General features: G+C 49.0%; 1 protein-coding gene across 7 annotated transcripts in view; it reads right to left on the bottom strand.

Annotated features, from left to right (window-relative positions):
* Positions 1–24,157, bottom strand: part of TMEM150C (transmembrane protein 150C) — a 26,778-nt gene extending 2,621 nt beyond the window's left edge. Inside the window, exons 1-10 of one of the 7 annotated variants that reach the window (XM_049815285.1) lie at positions 23,984–24,157; positions 23,839–23,888; positions 23,620–23,761; positions 17,792–17,926; positions 11,162–11,246; positions 10,028–10,081; positions 9,876–9,908; positions 9,706–9,773; positions 4,603–4,730; positions 1,983–2,160 (exon numbers count right to left, since the gene is read on the bottom strand). In XM_049815285.1, the coding sequence (XP_049671242.1) occupies positions 1,983–2,160; positions 4,603–4,730; positions 9,706–9,773; positions 9,876–9,908; positions 10,028–10,081; positions 11,162–11,246; positions 17,792–17,798 (553 nt within the window). In that variant the 5' untranslated portion in view covers positions 17,799–17,926; positions 23,620–23,761; positions 23,839–23,888; positions 23,984–24,157. Of the gene's footprint in view, positions 1–1,982; positions 2,161–4,602; positions 4,731–9,705; positions 9,774–9,875; positions 9,909–10,027; positions 10,082–11,161; positions 11,247–17,791; positions 17,927–21,562; positions 22,282–22,823; positions 23,026–23,175; positions 23,270–23,619; positions 23,889–23,983 lie in introns of those variants that run through there. The other 6 variants (XM_049815287.1, XM_049815288.1, XM_049815283.1 and 3 more) reach the window with 6 other exon arrangements.

The following is a 24,157-nucleotide window of genomic DNA, read 5'->3' as shown; positions in this document are numbered from 1 at the left end:
AGGCGCAGAGAAGTCAATGACTTGCTTGAACATCCAGCTAGCCAGTGACAGAGCCAGCAAGCTGGGGATCTGGCTATGGGCCCCTACCTGCCAGGAGATTGCCTGTAGGAACTGGATCACATATCTGCACCACAGGCAATGGGAACACCTTTCAACCTACACTGTGCAATCTTTCATTCTCTTTAGATCACCTGCAAAATTGTCTCTGTCTGTGAAATCCAGAAGTGTCACTCCACACAGTATGTTGTGTTAATACTAAAGGAAAAAGAATGCTGTCAGAGCCAGAAACTGTCCTACAGGCTCACATACCTGTGTGCCTGGACCACATATCGCCTGGCATCAGGGTCTCACTGCTGTGCCTCAGTTTGCGTTGGAGTATTCCATAAAAGCAATTCTCAGCTCCCCTAAAGCAGAGGATACCTTCCTGAGCTGGGGCCCTGCCCTAGCCCAGTGCACATCTCCTCTAAACCTACTGGTTCTCCTGTCTCTCAGGATTTCCTCTGCACTCCAAGAATTCAGGATCACACATCTTCACAGGTAAAACAAACAAACAAGCAGCCTCTCCCATGCTTTAACTGCACAAAGCAGATAATCAGAGACTCTTAAATCTTGGGCTTAGTGTAAGCAACCAAAGCTTAATTTCAGCAAACAGCATTCTGTGTCTGGCTTTAAAGATCTACTTTCCCTGTAGTGCAAGGGTTATGCACAGGCTGCATGGGATGAGGAGCCAGCCCCAAGCCTTTGCAAAGCCAACGTGAGGTGGGAGCGGAATGGGACTCCTGCCTCAGCCTGCCCCACTCCACAGAGGGCTCAAGGCCTTCAGTGCCAAGCAGACGTATGGGGAGGGCTGGGCTGGGAGCACCCAGCATGTCAGTACAGGAGCAGCTACACCCTGGCTTACCCTGCTGCTCCTGCTCCCAGCCTGGCAGAAACCTCCGAAGTCGGCAGTGCAGCAGAAGCCCGGCTCAGCTCCGTGCAGGCAGCCCTACCCCAGACACACCCTGGGGGAGCTATGGGCTTGCGGTGAGGGGAGGAGGGGAGCACAAGAACCAGGCAAACTCCCACCTTACTTACACCAAACCATGATGCTCAGCTGAAAACTTTTCTAAGGAAGCCTAAGATGTGACTGATGGTACATCTTCGCACCAATCTGCTATTCCTCTGGACACTGGCCGAAATGTTCAAAATCAGCCAAGTGACTAAGGAGTTGTTTTAAGAACAGGCTGTTCCCCACAGAGGGGGATGAGCTTATTCCTCGCCATTTATTCCTGCCCTCTTGCTTATCCCAGCACTAAGGCTTATGCAACTACGCAGTGAATGGATCCACCCTAAACAAACACCCAGGGCGCATGAGTGCTGGTGCAAACATGGGCTGGAGTGGGGCTGACAGGCACAAGGTGGAGAGGAAATCAAATGTACATCCAGTCTGAGTGACCACAGACCACACAGCCCAGATCCCATTTGTAAAGCACCTAGTCTTACCCGAAGTCCACGTGACCCAGCAGCTCTTGACTGTGATAACCATCTTAAAAGGCAGAGCTGGATGTAGCGCCCTGGAGCATTTCAACAAACAGATCAAAATTTTCTCATCTTCAGAAACCTGATTTCTTCCCTTGTTCCTTTGTTCCCCTGAGAATTTTTATCTTAATATTTTGCATAATCTTAAATGCTACTGTGTAGGTAAGCAGTGGTGCCATTAAATCGCACAGATGCTATTAAATATTGTAACCACTCTGGATATCACTAAGAAGCTTTAGAAACATTTATGAAGGAAGTGAGCCCATCTGTGAAGCAGTGCATCCTGCTAAACACAAGTAGCAAAATGAGCCAATCATAGGATCATGCCATGAAGACAAGATAAGTAGCACTCCTAAATGCTTTGAGATCCTAGGATGGATGTGAGAAGAGCCAAAGTTCCCTGCTGCAGAGGGTGTCAGACACGTACGGTACCCGGCTTCCCAGGCAGCAGGACAAAAGGATACAGAGTACCACACAGAGGGTGATGCTGGCTGACAAGGCGACTCGTGGAATCCCAACTTTCCGTCCCTCATTCTTCAGGTTGATCTTGAGGGTGAGGGCAGACTGGATCCAGCACGCCAAGGTCCCAAAACCAAAGGTCAGTGATGTGCCCACATTGTGGATCTCCTCATCATTGGAAAGCTAGGAACAAACAAAATGGTGATTGTTTAGATGCAACAGGAATTATCTGCTAGCTACCTTGGATTGCTGCTGGGGTGGGATAGAGGAAAGTGGGAATCACTGGGGTGTGAGGCAGAGATGCTATATCATTTCTTCTGGCAGACGTGTAAGGTGTAACATAACCAAAATGAGTTGACAGCTGTCACAGTTGAGCAGATCTTCTGCCCAAAGCCCAAGCACAGTGAAAAATGCAGTTGCTTGGGGACTGCCTCCACAGCTCCCTGACAAGACTTACCAATGCAGAGCTAAGAAATAAATCCTTCCCTGGCTCGATGTGATGGCCAGGGCAGGCAAGGACAACCCACTGGGGTCTTGTACAGCTCCTGGCAATGGAAGCAAACTGCAACCTTCAGTGCCAGCTGCATGGAACAGTGCTGTCTGGGGCACAGGGAAGCCAGAACTCTGCCACCTCCATTGAGTTAGCACAAGCCAAAACACAGATATATGCTCCTGGTTTGGCAAGCTTCTCCCACTAAAAAGCTTGACTGCCTGTTCCCTCTCCAGCCCATCCTCAACCACTGGGGTCTGTGGCAATATGAACCCAATCTCTCTGGAGTGCTTCTTTGCTCCTGGGGCTCCTGTGTTTCATGGGGCTCAGTGACTGTGCAATACGGCAAGGCAAATGGACAGCCAGGTTCAATGAGCAAAAAATCTGCAAAGAGATCCCCTGAGGCTGCAAATCCATTCAGAAAGCCCAGCATGGACAAGACTTAAGCCAAACAATTTCACTTTTCCCCCTGCCCCCGAAGCTTTTCTAGAACGGAGCAGTCTGTAATTCCTCCCTGCAGCCTTGATTCCTGTTTGGTGATTTAACAAATTCCCATCAAACAAGACACAATCTACAAGATAATAGTCTAGTTATTGTGCCTCCACTGATCTCTCCTCCCTACCTTGAGGTTTTTTCCAAGGGTAGGTCCAAGTCATAGTACAGGTAAAAATGGGATTGAGTGGCTTTCCCAAGGTAGCTTGCACTGCATGGGACTCACAGCCATAATGTCTCTCTAACACACCCAATCTGTAATTTTCCAGAAATATGATTTAATGACACATTCAGCTTAGCGGTCAGGCAGGGAAAAGCATGGACTAAGGTCTCATTACCACATGCTTTCACAGTTTGGCAAAAGATCTAAGCAAGGATACAGGTAACTAACAGGGAGTAGATAATTAGTTCAGAATTTATAATCAGGCATGATTCAAATTATCCACTTTTAAATAGCAATCATTTGCTCAGAGGAGCAAAAAAAGGAAGGAGAGGTTGAAACTGCTTCCTAGTGCCTGCCCTGTACTAGAAATACTCTTCTCACACCTAGACAAGGCTGTTACAAAAGCCTCGTAGTTCCTAGCTGGGAAGGTCTCATGAAAAAACAAGACTGCAAGTTTTTGGTTTGTGTTATGGAGTTAGGAAGACCAGGTCCAAACCAGTCAAATTATCTCACACCTCATTAAAAAAAAAAAACAACAAACAAAAAAACCCCCCAAACTCCCACTCTTCTTTACAGAAGACTGTAAAGGACACAAAGCTCCTGCAATTGCTCCACAACCCAAACAGGTACTGGCCCTTCACAAAATAAGTATCTTTTCTGTATTGGCAGGAAAAACAGCTCCCTGCCTGCAAAGCCAGGAAAGAAGCCAGCCTACACTGACCTTTCTCAGTTCCTGTCATTATTGGGGGCCATTACTGAGGCAGAGCATCAGACACAGCAAAGGGATGGGGAAACCCAAGTGTCATTGACTCTAATGCCCTGATTTTCACTGCAGACCTACTGGACACACTCATGATCACAGTGGACACCCAAGCCTACAGAGGAATGTTGTGGCACTGACAACTTGTTTATTTGTTGCATGTTGCAGAACAGATTGAGAATTGGAAGAGGCACCTCATCCAGACACGTGTCACATTAGGAGAAGTCATAGCACTCCTCTGATGTGTCCCTCTCATGGCCAGTCTGAGGACAAGCAGGAGGTAGATTTAAATAACATGTGTTTTAAACAAAGGACACTGAACTGTCTGCTAAATCTGTATGGGCAGCTGTGCATCTGTTCGCACAGATACATACGTAAACTTCTAGCTCAATCCTTTTACCCAGGACCATCTGTGCCAACCCCCAGGGCTCAAGAGATTCAATAGGTTCCCTGCTCTGGCTCTTGGCAGGTCAAGTGTAAGCATGCAGGTGCAAATCCTGTTGGGAATACATGAAAAATTATTGCGGCCCTTCATCTCAGCATGTCACTGGAGCCACGTAAGCGGCTGATAGAGGTGGCAGAGCAGGTACAAGGAGAGCTGGGGCACAGCCAGACATGTTATCTCCTGAGGTCACATTGCAAGTGGTTCAAAGACCTAAGCAGGAAAAAAGCAGGAACCTCACAGCATGGACACAGTGGTCCAAGCCTGGAGTGCAGTACCTGAAAGTTGCCGAGTAGGGTCATCCCAAAAGAGGCCAAGCATAACGCCACCAGGCCGCTGATGTTCAGCCAAGGGTTTAGCACCTTTGGCTTCAGCTGAATGAAGCGCAGCACAGCCACGACAAGCGCTGAGAAGGAAACAGAACGCAAGGTGCATCATTAGGTAGAACATGCTGCAGTAACCACTTGGCTGGGGGCTCACAGACCCCCTACCCTCTTTCCACCCAGAGGGTAAAGCTCACTGCAAGCCGACTAGCTTAGTGCTTCTGCTTGGCCCCCTCCTGCTTAGTCATGGACAAGACTAAGCACAGGAAGCATTTCTCTTGTAATCCAGTTACGCCAAGCTCCCATGCTTCCTTTTCTCATGATATTCTGTCTAGGAGCTGGCTTGCAAATTTTCTGGGTGAAAGAAGAGCACCTTCCTATTTGCCTGTGAAGCTCCCAGCACATAGTCTATCACATACACACCATGCATTCACATTGCAGCAGCTGGGCTTGCACCAAGTTTCACTCCATTCACGAGCACTGAGCTCTCTTGGAGGAGGTATGTCAAACCCCACCTGTATTAGAAAAAGGTATGAACGGCACATACATATTTCTGCAGGTTTTACCATAATGCCCACTGCCTCTTCTCCTCTGGAACAAGTTGCTGGTGCCACGAACATAAGCCAAAATATTGCACTAATTTTCCACGAAGACTGGAATAACTCCTTCCAAGCTTACAATTAGCCCAAGCGCTATGATATGATATGTGATACATGATATATCATATGATATGACATAACCCCAGGAGATATTCACATTGTATATTTTTGCCCTCTCTAGGGAATGCTGCATGGAATAACGCAGAAAGCCAGGCAATCAGTTAGCCTTCAGATGGGATTCAAACCAAACCACTAAAAAGCAATACAGCTGAACAGGGAAATTTGCTGGTTACCGCCAAACACTTTCCTATGCTTATGCTCAAACTGATAGCATGCAGGTCATATTGTTGTCAATTGCCTGCATTAGCAAATTAGATCTGTATTCTCCACAAAAACCCTGGTATAGTACCAAAAATGTGGTTTAGAAAAATGAGGGCACTGTAAGTGAAAAATATCCACTTTTATCCAAACTGCAAAAGATGTTTCAATTTACTCTCGCAATTTGCTGTAGTGAATCAGTCAACTCCAAATCCTGAATACAAGAGAACATTGTTCCCCCAAAAAAAGACAACTTCTGTTTTTCATCACCGGATAATTGTTTTGGACAGCCACCCTGTGACTACTTGAGCTCATGTGCAGGAACTTTTTCATTTCTATTTCTAGTGGACAGGATCCTGAAATTACATGATCTTTTCCTAAAACACTGATGGGAATGACAAAAGGGAATTAACAGGTCACCTTCCAGCATTATGTACAAAACAACAGCATTTTCAATATTTAGTAATGCCTATGTTTCTAGCAATTTTCTATAGTTTTCCTCTCCTATAGCAAAGGCTTTGACACAACTAAGGTGGCCAGAGGTACAAGCTAAAAGCAGCTCTCTGAAGCACCCAATACAGCAGAGGAAAGCTTGGCTTTATCCACAAAGCAGAAATAGCATAGAATATTTCAATTAGAAGGGACCTAAAATGATCATCTAGTCCAAATGCTTGACCACTTCGGGGCTGACCAAAACTTAAAGCATATTATTAAGGGTGTTGTGCAAATGCTTCTTAAACTTTCACAGGCTTGAGGCATCGACCACCTCTCTAGGAAGCCTGCTCCAGTGTTTGACCACCCTCTCGGTAAAGAAATGCTTCCTAAAGTCCAGTCTAAAGCTCCCCTGGTGCAGCTTTGAACCATTCCCATGCATCCTGTTACTGGATATCAGGGAGATAGATATCTGCACCACCCTCTCCACTTCCCCTCCCCAGGAAGCTGTAGAGAGCAATGAAGTTGCCCCTCAGTTTTCTCCAAACTATGCAAGACCAGAGTCCTTAGCTGCTTCTCATAGGACATTCCTTCCAGCCCTTCCACCAGCTTTGCTGCCCTCCTATAGACACACTCAAGTACCTTAACTTCCTTCTTAAATTGTGGGGCCCAGAACTGCACACAGTATTCAAGGTGACACCGCACGAATGCTGAATACAGTGGGATAATCACCTCTTTTGACTGACCGGTGTTTGGTGCACCCCAGGAGGTGGTTTGCCCTCTTGGCTGACAGGGCACACTGTTGACTCATATGGAGCCTGCTGTCAGCCAGCACCCCCAGATGCCTTTCTCCAGAGCTGCTCTCCAACCGCTCCTCTACCAATTTATACTCCATCCTAGGTGCAGAATCTGGCACTTGGACTCTTAAATTTCATCCCATTAATCATTGCCCAATGCTCCAGTCAATCTAGATCCCTCTGCAAGGCATCTTGTCCCTCAAGAGAGTCAAAGCACCTCCCAGTTTGGGATCATCAGCAAACTTGCTAATGGTGCATTCAACTCCTGCATCCAGATCACGGACAAAAATATGGACCAGAACTGGCCCTAGAACTGAACCCTGAAGAACACCACTGGCGACCGGTTGCCAGCCAGATGTAGCCCCATTCACTACAACCCTTTGAGCTCTGCCCTTCAGCCAGTTCTTCACTCAGTGCACTGCGTACCTGCTCATCTCACAGCTGGACAACTTGTCCAGAAGGATGCTGTGAGGGACAGTATCAAAAGCCTTACTAAAATCCAGAAAAACTACATCCACCACCTTCCCTTCATCCACTAGGCAAGTGACCTTATCACAGAAGGATATCAAACTGGTTAAACAGGACTTTCCCTTTGTGAATGCATGTTGACTGTGCCCGACGATTGCATTGTTCTTTAAATGCCTTTCAATTGTACCCAGTATGATCATCTCCATAATTCCTGCAGGAACTGAGGTTAGACTAACAGGTCTGTAGTCCCCTGGGTCTTTCCTCATGCCCTTCTTGTAAATTGGAATAACTTGGGCTAGCTTCCAGTCAGCAGGGACCTCCCCAGACTCCCAAGACCTTCCGTAGACGATTGAGAGGGGTCCTGCCGTAACATCCGCTAGCTCCTTCAGTACTCTGGGAGGAATCCCACCAGGCCGCAGGGACTTGGGAACATTCAGCTGATACAGCTGGTCCCTTACAATTTCAGTGCCCACAAATGGAAAGTCACTGTTCCCACACTCGTGGCCCTCCAACTCAGGGGACTGGGCAGCCCAGGGTCTATCTGTATTACTGAAGACTGAGGCAAAAAAAGCATTGAATGCCTCCACTTTTTCTTCATCCCTATTTGTCAGGTGACCATCTTCAACAAGTATCAGTCCAATGTTTTCTTTAGACCTCCTCTTGCTATTAATGTACTTAAAAAAGCCCTTCTTGTTATCTGACACAACACTGGCCAGTTTCAACTCTAATTGAGCTTTGGCCATTCCTGTCTTCTCCCTGCATATAAGAACCCCAGCTCTGTCATCTTCCTGCGAAGCCTGACCTTGCTTCCAGAGATCATACAATTTCTTTTTCCTCTTGAGCACCACGAGGAGTTCCCTGTTCAGCCAAGCTGGTCTTCTGGCCGGCTTGCTTCACTTATGACACAGTGGGATTGCCTGCTCCTGTGCTTCTAAAAGGTTGTTCTTAAAGACTGACCAGCACTCATGGAGTCCTAAGCCCTCCAAAGCAGATTCCCAGGGAACTGTGCTAAATAGCTCCCTGAATAGCTTAAAAGTTTGCTTTCTTGAAATACAGCATAGCAACTCTACTGTCCTTTTTTCTCATTGCACCAAAAATTTTAAACTCAACTGTTTCATGAGCACTGTAGCCAAGACAGCCACCTTCCATCACAGCTCCTGTGACACATTTGCAGTCTGGAGGTTCCCTCGTTATATTTCTTCTTGCAATGGGAAGAAGCAGCAACAAAAGCATACAGTACAGCTTAGCTTCAAAAAGCCACATGTCTTTTGTTTGCCTGCCCTTCTTCACACCAGCTGTTGCCCTCACACTCATGCGACTGCTATCCTCACATCCACCCAGATCACAGAGTGAGTGAGCATCAAGCCAATTCCTCCCCTTTCATAAAGCCGTTGGACTCACTGGGACATGGTGCAGATCCACAGTGACTGCTTGAACAGAGTGGTATGCAGAAATGGGGCCTTACCTGGAAGCAGCTGAAAAGACAGGCATGTGTGTATTCACTACTGTCAAACAGCCTTTTTAACATAAGAAGTAGCATGCTATGTACATGTTGTTTTAAGTGGTTCGGGGGTCAGAAGTTTAAATCATATCATCATAATCACATTGTACTGGGTGTCAGGCATATAAATAAAACATGTGCAAGACCCTGCCTTAGCACAAACTGGGGCCAGTATTATTTCTACTAATTGAGACCCTGGCTCAATATGTAAATTAAGATCTAAACTTGAAACAAAGCCATACGTAGAAACAAAGTGTAAGGATACCTAAACTGCCTAAACTCCACCCTGAAGTGATACTTGAAAATAAGGGAGTTCATGTCAAGGTTCATGATTAAACATATTTTACCAGGTTTTACATCCCAAGCCTCATTTTTTTAATGTCAGGTTAAGATTGTTAAGGTATCTTACTCATGCACGTACAGGTCTGGATTAATTTCAGATCTCAACTCAACTGAATTTCATAGGTTTCTGAAAATAAACATCATTTCCCTCTTACTTCCACTGCTGGAAAATGCCAGTAAAGTTCCACAGATTTAGTAATGGAATTTAGGAAGGGGTGGGGTAGGGGAGACTTCAGCACAGATGATATTTTGCATAATCAGTTGCTGCATTTGCCAATATTCCCATGCAATTATCTCACATTCACAGCATATAACAAAACAGCACCATAAAATGAAAAACAGTCACACAGATTCAAGGCTAAGATGAGACAATTAAAAACATGAGAATAAATCAGAAACCAATAAAGTTCAAATGCATCCAGCTTCATTCTGTCTTTCTACTAACGAAGACAAAATAATACTGTCTTAATTGGTAGTAATCGCAGTTTAAATAATTTCACATCATGAGATTCAAGAACAATATGTATCGGGTATTACTTATGTTTCAGTGACTTCTTAAAACAAATTATGAGAGACAAAGAAACATTCCCCTTGTTCCTACCTAGAAATGCCGCCATGTTCATGACTTGGCTAAACACGCAGCTTGCAGGAGGTGCATCACCTGCAATACTTGGAAAATATAAAGTGTATCACTGTAACTCTAGGATGGCAAAGACATATAAATAACAACCATTAATTAGAACAGTAATTGGAAGAAAGTCATTAACATACCTTATATAAGGTGGTCTTTTGGAACCAGGTTTCCTAAGAGACATAAATGCATAGGAACAAAGATTCAAGATTTTCTTTCCCATTTAGCTTTCATTGTTTTATTGTTTTAAAGAAACAAGTGATTGAACGTAAAGCCCACAACCAGCTCTTACCTATCCGGTACATTTAGTGGGAGAATTTTGTTATCTTCCACTGCTATAAAGTACCTGTCAAAAAAAAAAAAAAAAAAAAAAAAAAAAAAAAAAAATATTAAAACAGTGTAAAACCTCGTCCTGGCTTCAATTTCGGCTTCAATTCCAAGTATCATTCAACACATTAAATGTCTCAAAGCCCACTGGCGGGTTCTGCTGGAGACAGCCTATGTTTCCCTCTGCTCAAGCAGGCAGTTTTGCTCACTTCCTGGCCTAATTATGTGCCTTTCTTTGTGTGCATCTGTTTTGCATGGTCAGGTAGACAAACAGGACCACTGAACTGAGCTGCCTTAAAAATAACCAACCAGGGGAATGTTTTCATTTTTAAACTCAATAATTCGATTCATCTCATTTACCATGGTCCCCCCTCCACAAAAGCTGTTTTAATACAGAGGGGATGGGACAAGAAGAACAACAAGAAATAGGGGTCAGACAAATGGCTTAAGCTGTCCCTGCTGCTGAAAAACATCCACAGACCATGGCCAAAGCCATATCCTACAATATAACTGCTTCTCGGGCTGAGCATAGCTGCTGATCGCACATTTATTGCTCCCAAATTCATGCTGCAGTCATCTGCCTGCATGCTTGGAGAGAGCCCAGCTGAGGGAAATGCACCTCTTGTGTGCATTTTGATAAGAAGTATTAGTAAGAAAGTGAGGTGTCAGCATTAAGCTGCTGGCGGGTTGCTAGTGCAGTGCTGGATGCTGCAGATTTTGAGTTTGCACCCCAAAGCAGGGCCTAAGTGCTTCTCCAAGAGCTCTGCTGAGTGATTCAAAGAAAACATGATGAAAAGGAATTTTTGCTGTTTTGTCTGTCTCTTCAGGCAGCTCCCAGTAACATGTGCCAGGAAGAAGGCAAGGTCAGAAACTTGGCCTGGGGAGCACAGAAACTCAGGGATAAAAATGTGATCCTCCAAGCCATGAACTGGCACAGACTAGCCCCTGCCCCTATCATGTGCCTTCCCAGCCCCACAGTGACTCAAGGACAGAGCACCCCCAAAAGACCATCGTACTGAGGCGCAGCCCTGAAGACAGTGGTACTTCAACTGCCCCAGCCTAACTTGCTCTACCAAATAACCAGCAGGAGATAACTTACACTATCCATAATCCAGCTGATGTAAACAAGGTAAACACAAGAGGTAAAAACATCCATATGCTGCATTTCTTCCCATCCATACCTGCTAGAAACAAAGAACAAAGTAAAAACAAAAGAAAGAGGGCAGAGGTATCCACCTGCCTCAGCCCCCCTCTTTTGAAAGCAGGAAAAGCATCCACACGGCAGGTGCCGAAGCATCCCAGGATCAAGCTCCTAATGGCCAGGCAGCAGTCACTGCAAACCTTTCATACTGTCATTACTGGCATAAGGGGTTAAGCTGCTGCACACAGGCAGCATCACCTACACTGTGCATAAAAACCAAGGCACAAAGAGCCTCGAGTTGTGGAGGGGGAGACTTTTCAGACACACCTATAGAATTTGAGTGGTTTTCAAAGTATTTTTCTTAAGCATTTTGCACAAGGTGACAACGCAAGACCCACAGCCCTAATTCCCTGCTACTTCCCATAGGCACAGGGCAAGGCAGCCTCCTTCCCAGGATCATTACCAATTCCACACACGCTGCCTCAGCAAAGCTTGCAGCATGAAGGGAGAAGGATGCACGTGCTGTTTCCTCATCTCCGCAAAGCACACGACCAGCTTCCATCCTGGCTGCAGCAATCAGCTAAAAATAGCGTTTGGCCGCACCCAGAGCAGAGCCAAGCTCAAGTGCCAACATTGCCAGGACAAGGCGTTACAAACAGGATCAGCTCTTGACATGTAGGCACTGTGAAATCCTGCACGGGGCGTAAGGATGCTGCGTACACCTCTTCCTGAGGAAGCGTTTGTCCTCCAGGCAAGATCACACTGGATGAGCATCTGAGATGCCGGGGCTGTTCCCATAACATGTGCAACTCAGAAACGCAGCTAAGTTGCTGTGCTCTGGACACAGAGAGTCCTGTGTCTTCCTGTGAGTCCTTTGACAACGGATCAAATATTTCCTCGTGCTCTGTCCTCCTCCATAAATGTTTCTCCAGGCCCCGACACAGCCAACAGACACAACCAAAGGCTCACTGCTCCAGTGCCTGCTTTACTTTCACCAGGGCAGCAGCATCTGCACCCCTGCGCTCTCTCTCCTCCTATAGCCTGCTGCAGGGCAGGCATTTCCTGGGGTTACTGAGGTCCTCACAGGACAGCAAGGTACCCTGGGTGCCAGGGCAGCTCGGACATGATGGCCTTTCACTAGAGCCTGCTTGTATTTGCAGGTCAGTTACCTCATCCAGGTCCTTAAAGCAATGACTCTTCCCAGACCCTGCAGAAGGCATAGCAGCCTTACACTTGCCCCTACAGGTCAGCTGTCTTGTCTTCCCCACACATTGCCTGGCAGGGGTACAAAACAACACCCTTGCGGTACCCTGAGCCACACCACACTTGCACAAAACCACAAAATGAGGCCATGATTTGGTGCTGTCTGTACAGCCTCGAGTGAGGCTGAACTGCAAATCTTAAAAGACAGAAAAGTGATCAGATAAGGACTCTTCCCTGACCTGGGAGCAGAGAGAACTGCAGACAGCAAGCATGAAACGATGAAAGTATTAAATACATCAGTTTAAAAGGCAATCAGCTCCAACGCATATACACATCTTTAGCATGGCACAACAGAGAAGAAATTATCAGTGAGGGTGGTTTCCCCATCCATCTCATCTCTATTCCTTTCCTCCCGCACAGGAGACACAAAGCGCTTCACAGCTCTGTTCCCTGCACAGCCCCTGCTGTAGCAGTTGCAACTATTCTGTGAAGCGCTGCCCTTGCCTTTTCCTCCTGCAGCCCATCAACATGCAGCAGCATCCCTGAGCTGGTGTTGGCCGTTGCTCTCGTACCAGGAGACCCGTACTGGCAATGTCAAGGACCACTTCCAGGTGGCAGCTGCCTCACCTGTGGCAGGGCCACATCCCTGCCAGACCCTGGCAGCACAGTGTCCAATTTCTCATGCCCAGTGCAAGGGAGCCATAGCTGTAGCAGAGATCCCCTCTCCTGTCTTGGTTGAAGGGAAGTAGGCAGGTAATATCACCTCCAGTTACAGCCTGTGTTTCTTCTGCAAGGTAACTACTGCTAACGCAGTGCTCGACTCTCCTCTTTTCTCTGGTGATGGCTGGACTAAGCCAAGGTAACCATTCTTTCAGGTCAGGTGATGGCAGATCTTGTTAAATACCCTTCCCCTTTGGAAAGGTACAAAGGATTCATTTACAAAATAAAAGCAAATACTAGCCATAACACTTGTTTTCATTAATGGGTTGCCACAGGTCCTGCCTTCCAGCATGCCTCCCAGCCTTCGCAAACTATTGCAGCGTTGTCTGTTGTGCAGAGAGGGAGGTGGCACAGGGCTTTTCCCCCAGGCAGAGCATCGAGGCAGCCCACAGCGGTGGGGGGGGTGGGGTGGAGGTGGTGGTGGATTCCATGCCAGGATGAGGTGGGAAAATGCAAAAATGCTGTCCAGATAACCATTACTCTGTGCTGAGCTCTGCAACATAGCAGGGGCAGGACTCATGCCCAACCTCATCAAAGTCAGTGCAACACAGCTACAGATTCACTCCCCTGGAAAACAGCCCTGTGTTTAATATTCACTGTGCCAGAGTCCCCTTCTATCAACCACTAACAGAAAATGACATCCGAAATCATTGCATATTAAATGAATGACTAGCGCAGAGCACAGCATCCCGAGGGAAGCCAGGTCCATAGTTAGAGAAACACATTCATTTCAACCGGTTAAAAGGAAACACCTAGAGAACACCCCCCCCGCACGCTTCTCATCACGGCCAGTTGGGTTCGCACCAAGGAGGAAGAACAGCACTCCCAGGGAGTACAATGACCTGCATGGCGCCAGGTCTTCCCCAGAGCTCAGTGCAGCCAGGGCTGGACCTTTTGGGAAATAAGCACCCCACGTCAGGCCAGCTGGCCTCCCAGGATGCTAAGCTCTGTGCAAGCTTGCCTCTCACAGCAGGCAGCAAGAATTGACCAGGGAAGGATGTTGCCACTATGCAATCTCCTCTGAAAGACTCCATCCTGAGGCACGGGTGCAGGACAGCATGAGAAAGTACTCTCTGGCACACCCTTGGAAGAGCAGGGGGGGCAATGGCTGGACCAGCAGCGTTGCTGGCTCCTGCCAGCCCACACAGGAGGAGTGAGCCACCTGTGTCTGACAGATGAAATACCAAAAGCAGGAAAGAAAGGTCTCTTTCCCCCATGTCCTCAAATGGCAACACCTTTTAATGCGGTCCATTGGCACATCCCATGCATGCTTGAAGCTGTTTAACATCCCCATGTAGGAAGAGGATGGTTTAAAAACAGGACTCAGCTCTTGCACATTTCTCATTTACTCCCTGCTGCACTATTCGGGTGCCAGGAACAAAATTGCATGTAACCTCACTTCCTTCCAAAGGAGAAACCCCTAGCATGTGCCAAGCCTGCCTAGCTTTGCACTCGTGTTCAGTGGATATCATTCTCAGCAGTTGCCTTTGGGTTAACCTCTCTTCAGGGATGGCCCCGATGTTTGTGTCTTCAAGCCAGGAGACCTTCATGCACGCTAAGACCAGCACCTCTAACAGCAGCCAGAAACAAGAGAACAAGGAACGAACCCAAACGACAGCCTCCCCTGTAGCACCACAGCAGTTTAGCCAAAATAAAATGCCAAGAGCAATAGGAAAAATAACCTAAATTCTCTGTGGGAAATGTAGAAACAATTTATTTGACAGCTAATTGCTCCACTGGGATGACACAAAGCCAACCTTCCTCTCCAGAGCTCTGTTCTGCATTGCTGCCGTGACCAGCGATGCCAAATCTGAGCAGTCAATATGCCAGCTGGTGACAACAGCCATCTCCAATGGCCTGTGTTTCCCCAAATAAACTCACTGCATCCAGGAGGCAGTTTGTAATTGCATACACCCATTTGTCTTCCATTTTTAAGGCTTGCACAAGAAGGCCTTCAGCAACAGAAAGCCCTCATGGTGCAATGGCTCACAAGACTAATAAAAACATGTTTTCAGCCTCACAGCTGACCCCAGCCAGAGTCAGCCCACCTTCCCAAAAGCACACGCTGTGGTTTTCCAGTCCCTCTTGACTCACGGTCTCACACCAGCATTGCAAAAACTCTGTCAAGGTGCGCTCCTGCTGCCAGCTATCATGTGTCAGGGTGCAGAACTGCAAAGGGTTACACATCAGCACTGCCACAGGGTGTGTCTTTAGAATTCTCTCAATGCAGGCTTACTCCCTTACTTCATTCCCATTTTTATGTCTAAATTGGCTCAGACTGTCAGCTGTTTGCTCTGCTTTTATTACCATTGCCCCACTACACCCCCTCAGCCAATTAAGCTCCCATTCCTCTAATGTACACACTGCGATTACAGGAGGCAGCTCACCAAACATATACTGCTGCTTGCTCAAGGTTCATTTAATGTGGGCATCTTAATTTAATCTGCCAAGCAAAGTTACATGGTCTTCCTGAAGTTGTTTTCGCTAGACAACATGAATGTAAGGATGGACAAAATTACCACTTTAACAGTCATATGTCTTTTTTAAGACTAGAGCATGCAGATGCATTTCAAGGGTCCATACACAAGCTGCACAATAAGGCAGAGCAACGCTCCAGCATTTCACAGTGCTAGGCCATTGAGTCATTTCAGAGAATAGGTACAGAGCCAGAAGCACTGGGAGGAGGATGGTGTTCAAAACATACGGCAACTCATAAAGAATTGCTGCCAGTCAGCAATAATCAAAGGGGAACAAACACAATTTGTCTTTTGGGGGAGCCCACTATAGCTCTCTGTTGCTTTTAAAAGCAAAAATAACCACAGTCACTTGATACCTAATTACCGTAACTGAGCAGATACAAACCAGCACATTATACAACTTGCCACCCACAAGACACAAATGCCAACATAACAAAGCACAGCGATTTCAGGTTTATCTCAAGGTTCCCAGCCTGAGCATACAATGAGAGAGATAAGGCATGCCAGAGACTTGTAAATACATAACAAAACAGCGGGGTGTCGTGGTTTAAGCCCAGCTGGCAATAAAGCACCACACAGCCGCTCACTCCTCCCCGCCCCCGGTGGAATGGGGAGGAGAAAACACAACAAAAAGCTCATGAGTCCACACAAGGACAGGGAGGGATCACTCACCACTTATGGTCACAGGCGAAAAACAGACTCAACTTGGGGAAAAAACATAATCAATTTAATTTACTACCAAGCAAATCAAAACAGGATAATAAGAAGTAAACCCAAATTTTATAACACCTTCCCCCTACCCCTCCCTCCTTCCCAGGCTCAACTCCACTCCCGGTTCTCTCTACCTTCCCCCCACCAGTGGCGCAGGGGGAACAGGGGATGGGGGTTGGGGTCAGCTCCCCACACCTTGTCTCTGCTGCTCCTTCCTCCTCACGGGGAGGACTCCTCACTCTTCCCCTGCCTCAGCGTGGGGTCCCTCCCACGGGAGACAGTTCTCCACCAACTTCTCCTGCATGGGTCCTTCCCACGGGCTGCAGTTCTTCACAAACTGCTCCAGCATGTGTCCTTTCCATGGGCTGCAGTCCTTCAGGCACAGACTGCTCCAGCACGGGCCTTCCCATGGAGTCATGGCCACCTTTGAGGGCATCCCCCTGCTCTGGCTTGGGGTCCTCCATGGGCTGCAGGTGGGCATCTGCTCCACCGTCCACCTCCATGGGCTGCAGGGGCATCACCTCCTCCAGCGCACCTCCTCCCCCTCCTTCTTCACTGACCTTGGTGTCTGCATAGGTGTTTCTCTCACATTCCACTCCCCACTGCAGGTTTCCCCTTCTTAAATATGTTATCACAGAGGTGCTACCACCACTGCTGATGGGCTCAGCCTTGGCCAGAGGTGGGTTCGAGTTGGAGCCAAGGAAGCTTCTAGCAGCTTCTCACAGAAGCCACCCCTGAAGACACCTCCCCCCGCTACCAAAACCCTGCCACACAAACCCAAAACATGGGATAACAGGAAAAGATGCGATCCCCTCCATCAGCAGGGTATGATGCTCTGCTTGCTCCAGGTACCCACCAACCATCTCAAGGATGTGCAGAAATGCCATTTTCATTTATTTATATAATAGAGGAATGGGAAAATGCAAAGACATCTCCAGGTTGTGCACGGGGGAAGCAGGAGATGCTTCGGTAATCCTGCAACAACGTTGAGAGGTAATGCTTTCACCCACAGAAACATTCGTACATATTTCTTGTCTCATTTCACACACTCTAAATACATTCAGTGTGCTAATGAAATGCCCTGGCCAACACAAACCTAACAGAGATGGGCAAAGTGCACCAAAGGAATGAAACCTTCTAGTCACCAAAAACGGGGGCAGAAAAAGCTGTATTAGCATCCGACTGCCCACACCATCCCTCCAAGCTTCCCTGGGAAGCTGTCTCCTGGGGCTGTGTAAAATTAGTTTGTTATCAATTCTGTAAAAATATATATATATATATTCAGCCTTTCCTGAGTGCCTTGGTAAGAAGGCCATGCGGCCAACAGCATGTCCTATCCAGAGATACTCCTGCAGCACCACTGGGTCCTGAGGCCAGTGTCACGCCTCTGCACCCTACTGTGCTTCAAATAGTGCACTTGGTATGCTGCTTCCTGCTGCTGCACAACCTTTACGCTCAGTCACACATGAGTACTTACAGGCCATTTAGGAACCAGTGTTGACCTGCTGTGTTACAGCCAGAGGTGTCGACTGTAAACTCTTCTGGGCCAAGTCTGCCTTTCTCGCATTTGCTGTTGTACAAACCAGGCACGTCCTGCTTCAAGACCAGGCTCCTGGATGGTATAAAAGAAAAATAAATATAATTTTCCACCTTAGGACCAAAGGGGTGTTTTGCAGGCTTCGACAGCGTTGTGCTCTGACCCATGCACCTCCATCAGCCAGCACTGACTCCATGAGGTCCCACTCACACCGTGAGCAGGGCTTGGGCAGTCATGGCCCTCAGCCTGCAATAGGCAAAGGAGGCAGAGGCAGGAGTGGGTAAGGCAGAAGGCACACATCCAGTTCAGAGAGAAAGCTGGGTCAGCAGGTGGTGAAACCAGCTGGGAGCAGCCAGGGCTTAGAGCAAGACGACAAGCTGCGGAGCACTGCATTTTGCAGGTGCTGTGTATTTGTTTGCCCCAAGGACCCCATTCTGCTTGGGAGCACCCACTGCAAGATTCAGCCCTTCCTGGCTCCTTGTGACCGCAGGAGCTGCATGAGCCAGGCAGCAACCAGCCTCTGGCAAGTCCTCGCAGTGTGAGTGTGTTGGACTGCCCATGTCCCAGGACAGATGCCTTACTGCCTCTCCAAGAGCAGAGATGCTCAAGACTGGGGCCACTTTAGCCAGACCTCTCCCGAGATGCAAGGGAAGCCTCTAGCAGAAGGTCTCAACACAGACTCAGCCCCACAGTCCCACACCATCGCCTCAAGGGCATATTTTCCCCTTGCACGATTAGCCAACCCTTTGGTCTGGGATGCTTGTGAGAATGGCACTTAACCCAAAGTCCCAGCCAAACCCCAAAGTGAAAAAGTGCTGGCAAATGAGGATGGCTATTTATCTCCCCATAAAATAAAAGACAGAAAAGTTCTCCCTGCCTCAGCTATGCTGTGATGAAAGAGTCTCTGAAACCATCTCCTTGCTCTGCAAGTAATACACAAATGAAGGCTGATGCTGCGGCAAAGCCCAGAAAGTCTGAGGCACCATGCAGACAGGCTGTCTGGTGATCATCCCCGACCTTAACCACCCCAGTCTAATGACCACTGCCTGAACCAGCAAGAAGTAGTACAGGTGTTTCTCCTCCCATAAGGTACAGTGATCTTAATGGTCTATTAATAGATTGATAGACGTCTGCAGAGGTGTTTTATTTGCTCCTCAGTTCCAAAACCACAAATGCCTTCAAGCATTTCCAATTTGCATGAGCAAGCAAAGCTAAGACACAACTTACAATGGAAAGGGCTACGAAGCATGCCCAAAAGGTTTGTCCCCTTATCGAGAGAACAGTGTAAGTGTTGGGAGTGGCAAAGAACACACAACAGGGAGGCAAAACCTGGCAAAGAAAGAGACAGATATGTCATGTTGAGTTACAGATAGCTTTAAAGGTAAGGAAAGACAGACTTAAGCCCAGAAGAGCAGACTTAGCAGAGCAGTTATTCCTGGTTATATTGTCTCCTTCTCCTGTAGTTTATGGATGAGAGCGTGCATACCCTGGAAGGCCAGAACAGTTCCAGGTTTCCCTCCCTTCGCTACCCTGCCACTGTTTTTTTCCCCCAACAAGCACAAAACATACACTTAAGCTACAGGGCTTCCCATGCAGTGTAAGCAGGGCTTTTCCCACCTATTCACCTCGTCTTTCACCTCGTCTTTCACCTCTCTTGCTCCTTCTACCCATCTTCTATCCACTGTTTGGAAGCACAAGCTCCTTTCTTCACTGCACTTTGCAGCTCTACACTTTTGGGGACACGTGCACTGTCCCCAAAGCAGCATTTCCTTCGGTTATACCAGTGGGCACCACCAGCAGAAGCATAAATACCAAGCAGTCTGCACTTAGCCACGGGGAAAACACCCAAGTGTGGCATAGCACACCGAGCTTTCTCAGGGCAGTTTTCCCTCACCAACTTCTTCAGCCTGAGGACTTGTGCCTCCTGCTCTACTCACATGGCAAACTGAGGTCCTTTCCCCTTTGTGTTAACCACCAAAGCCCCAGAGAAGCAGCACTGAGATGATGGGCCGGAGGGTGAGCTACAAGGAACGAATCTGCAGTACCCATGACTTGGCTTTTGTCATTACTCTAATGTAGCCCTCTCTGGCATAGGGGTTGTCAAGGGTACAAACTACCACATCAGTCTTTTGGCTCCGTTTAGACCTGTGGAAATCATTTGCCCTGAGACAAGTATAAGGTAAGCAATCATACTTAGGCATTTCTGTGGTGTTCATCACTGCCTCGCCAGCATTCCTTATTTGTAGAATTAGTTACATTTAATTACCAGTCTCCCAGGCTGCTGCAACTATAAATTGCTGTTTGCAGGGTGCTCAGGTGAGCTACAGGCGGAAGGTGTCATACAGTGTTTCACTTCACGCAAACCTGTTGCAAACACAATGGACAGAGGGGACCAGGGAACAGCCTCCACCCCTTAAACAGGGGTCAAGCCTGCAAGCCCGCTGTGACCAGCTTCTCCACCACATCCAGAAGGCTTGAAATTTCTGCTGTCTTTTAAAATATTTTCAGAGACAGACTTTCCTGTAGCGCAAGAGACCACATTAAACCACCACTAAGAGCCTTTAGCTGGGCCAAGACCACACTGGGGAGGCTCTCCCTGACAAACCTGTGGCCATCTCCAGTGTCTTGGCCAGGCAAAGTCCACTCCTGCAGTCCTGTGGTGCCAAAACTGACAGGCCCCTGGCTCTTCTGGCTGAGGCAGCCACCACTACTAAGCCCAGCGGTTCCTGATGGGGAGCAGGAAATAAGACAGGGAGGACAGAAGTTCTCTCCCCAGCTACCTGGATCTGCCCCAGCTCAGGAAATTGAGAGGAGGATGCCGGGCACTGCCCCCACCATTGCAGCAGACCAGCCCAAGTCCCCCAGGCTTTTCCTCCCTTCCCGCTGCTCCCCGCAGGAGAGGCAACCCAGACTTCTCCTAATGGCAACCAGGGAGCACCTTGGCCTCCCCTCCCACCAGACTTACCCAAAATGCCACCTGTTCCACAGGGAAGCACAGCTCAGCAGCTCCTGGGTGCTAGGGAGGAGGCAGGGTGGAAAGAAAGCAGGCTTCCCTCCCGTATTGCACACGAGACCAGCCCTCCCCAAGGGAGCCAAGTCTGCCTGCCTGCCGAAGGCAAACACTTCTCCACTGAGCAAACAGCACTCTTACAGAGAGACTGCTGCTCTAGTAGGCACCTCGCCCTTGCAGGCACCACCATCCAGAGGCAACCTCAGCATTAAAAATTTGCATCAAACCCCATGCAAGGTGATCTATAGCTGTTTTAACAGTTCCTTTCACGGCTTCTGAAGCTTCATCAGGCTTCTTTTCCTCTCCTCCCTCCTCCCATTCACTCCACCCTTCTCTCTCCACCTGTTCCCAATGTGCTTTGCTTCCCTTTCAATCCTCTTATCCTGCCTTCATCCCTGCACCTCAGGTGACCACTTCTACAACCTGCGGGGACCCAAGGCGAGGGGAACCAGGCACCTAGAGACCTTTGCAAGCCTTCTTGAGACAGCAAAAAATATCATAATTCCCATTTTAGACAATGGGGCCAGTGAGTTGCTTGCCAAGAGGTCACATGGGAAATGGGTGGCACCGAGGAACATGCATTCAGAGTCCTGGTCCAAGCCCCCCACCGCAGCAGCATCATCCTTGCCTGCCAGCCATCCCGCCTCAGTTTACTCCTCCCAACATGTTGTCTAGGATCACCTCTCTTGTTTCCCACAGACCTTTCTCTGCTTCTTTGCTCCCACTTATCCTGCAAGCAGAGCTCATTGTTTCAGCTTGGACTGCAGGATTGGGACCTTAAAGTACTTCTGTTGGGCCAAACCGCAATCTTGCAATCTCAGGCTGCCCGGAAATGGCTGGGGGAGGAGAGGAAACTGTGGACATGAGAATTCTACCAATAAAAAACAACTGAAAATGTTGGTGTTCATACAAGCACACATCCCTGCTCTGCATCTGAAGAGCAAACACTGCAGTACAAAGAATCTTAAAAGGGCAAATGAAACAACCGCGCTGATTTCCACCACCCAGGCTCAGAAAATGCTGACAGCTGGGCACGAAGAACAGCACAAGAAAATAATCTGACTTTTAACGGTACAACAGTGAAAACAAGAGCTAGATGTTTGTCAAGCAAATATGAGTCCCCCTGTTACCCAAAGGCAGAAAGTCAGGAAGAATCAAGTCCCCTTCTTTTAGGCAGTTTTATCCATTTGAGCGAGACACAACACGCAGGCAGTGTGTTAGGATATACCTTTCACACACTTCCCTCCTCCATATTGAGTTGCTATTCATAATTAACCATACATGTGTACGTTGCTATGGTGTAAGGACTACTTGAATGTTGATCAGACAATCCTTAAGGTCACTTTCCTTAGAAGCTTTGTTTAAAATGAACAAAAAAAAAAAAAAGGGAAACATAAAAAGGCAGAAGATTAGATTAGATCAGAATTTCTTCAACCTTTATAGCCTGAGGGCTCTGAATCAAAGGTCTGCGCATGCTGCTGTAAAAAAAAAAAAAAAAAAAAAGCTAAGACTGAGATCCCAAGCGACCCCATCGTCACCCTGGGACATTAGCACCCGGCATCGGCTTGTCTCTTTCTATCATTCAGAGGCAGGCTCTCTCCCTTCCTTCCCTGAGGGACTGCAGCAGAGCCAAACGGCCTTTCTGGAAACCTCTTCACCTCCCGGGCAATTTAACGGGACACAGGCACCCTGACAGGATCCGAGGAAGGCAGGACCTGTCCCACCCCGCAGCCTCAACCCAGGTGAGTCTCCCCACAGACCCCCGTGAAGAGGTCCCGGCAGCAACCTGGCAGATGGCCGGGCCGAGCTCTGTCATCACGAGGGATGCGAATCCCTCAAGCCCGAAGGGATGCCACAGAGGGGCTCAGGGGCAAGGGAGATGCCGAAATCGTGACCTAGAAGACCTCTTCCACAGCCGGTCCTTCAGGCCCTGGGTCAAGCGGCTCTAGTCGCCTTACCTACCCTGTGTCTACCTGCCGCAAATCAGCCGGCCTCAGGACAGGCAGCGCTGGGACTTCAGCTCCTCCCGGGCGCTGCAGCACCTGCGGTGCCCCACGCCGGGCCAGCCCCTCGGGGCGGAGGGTGAGGGGAGAGGGGAGGGGAGAGCTCGCCAGCCGCAGCCCCTCGGCACGGGGGTCGCCCTCCCGCGGGGCTCCCCGACCGCCACCACCTCCCCGCCAGCGGCACCCAGACCACGACCGGGGAGGGGGAGCGGGTGACGATTGGCGGGGCGGGGCGACAAGCGCCACAGGAGGGGGCGGAGGGTCTCGCGCTCCCAACGGTCGTTCCCGGCCGCTGCGGGGGCGGCTCCTACCTGCGGGCGGCTCCGACGGTGCCTCCGGCCCCGGCAGCGGCAGCGACGGCGAGCTGAGGGCGGGCTGGGGCCGGGGAGGTGGCCCGGCATCGGCATCGCCCCCGCCCCGCCCCGCCCCGGACGGGCGGGGACTGCAGCCGCCGCCGCGGCGGCTCGGAGCGGCCATTGGCGGCCCCGGGGCTCCGCGGAGCCGGTCGGCGGTAAAGGCCGCCGCGCCCTGGCCGCCGGGTTTGGGGGCGACCACAGACCCTCCTGGAACCTCGGAGCACCCGTCGGGGTATGGCTGGTCCTTGGCGGCCCCGTCTCCGCCGAACACTGGCCCCGTGCTCAGCCCCAGCACCGGGGGCTGCACGCTGTCCCTGGCGTAGCCGTGAGGTGGGCTGTAAATTGGTTCCTTCTCTGTCCCCTTCCCTGCCCGCCCTCCCCGGTTCCAGCAGCACCTACCCATCGTCGTCCGGCTCTTGGGCATGCCTTCTGCTCCGAAGCCCCCAGAGGCACTGAAGAGGGCTCACCACCCAAAACTGGCGGTGACGTCTTTGCGGCCCTCCTGGGAAGTGGTGCCCGTTTGCTAAGTATTTTGGAAGACCTGAAAGAAGCAGCCACCCAGTAGCCAGAGACCCCAGGAACAGCCTGAGCCAGGCTGTCCTCTTCCACCCCCTTTACCTTTCCTACTGGACGGTGGGCTTTGCCGTCTCCGTAAAGCATCCCTGTGGCTGGAATTTTGAGAGGAAACGTTCCCAGCAAAAAAGCTCGGCGATAACCATCTGGGAACGCTTCCCAAAGTGGAGGGATCCCTTTGCCTTCTGACCTTCGTGGGAGTAAGTCAACGTGAACGCTACCACTTTTTTCTCTTCTCCCTCCCCTCTCTTTCTGCCAGGATGCATTATGACGTTATTTATTGACAGTCTTGTTTCTTCTCCTAGAACCCAAATAAGGTGGCACTTATTCAAAGTTTTGCCTTGGTGCTATCAGTTACAAACCA

The sequence above is a fragment of the Accipiter gentilis genome, chromosome 12 (assembly GCF_929443795.1).
Source record: "Accipiter gentilis chromosome 12, bAccGen1.1, whole genome shotgun sequence".
Taxonomy (NCBI): Eukaryota; Metazoa; Chordata; class Aves; order Accipitriformes; family Accipitridae; genus Astur; species Astur gentilis.
Note: the sequence above shows the minus strand (reverse complement) of the source record. Positions and strands in the feature narration are given on the sequence as shown.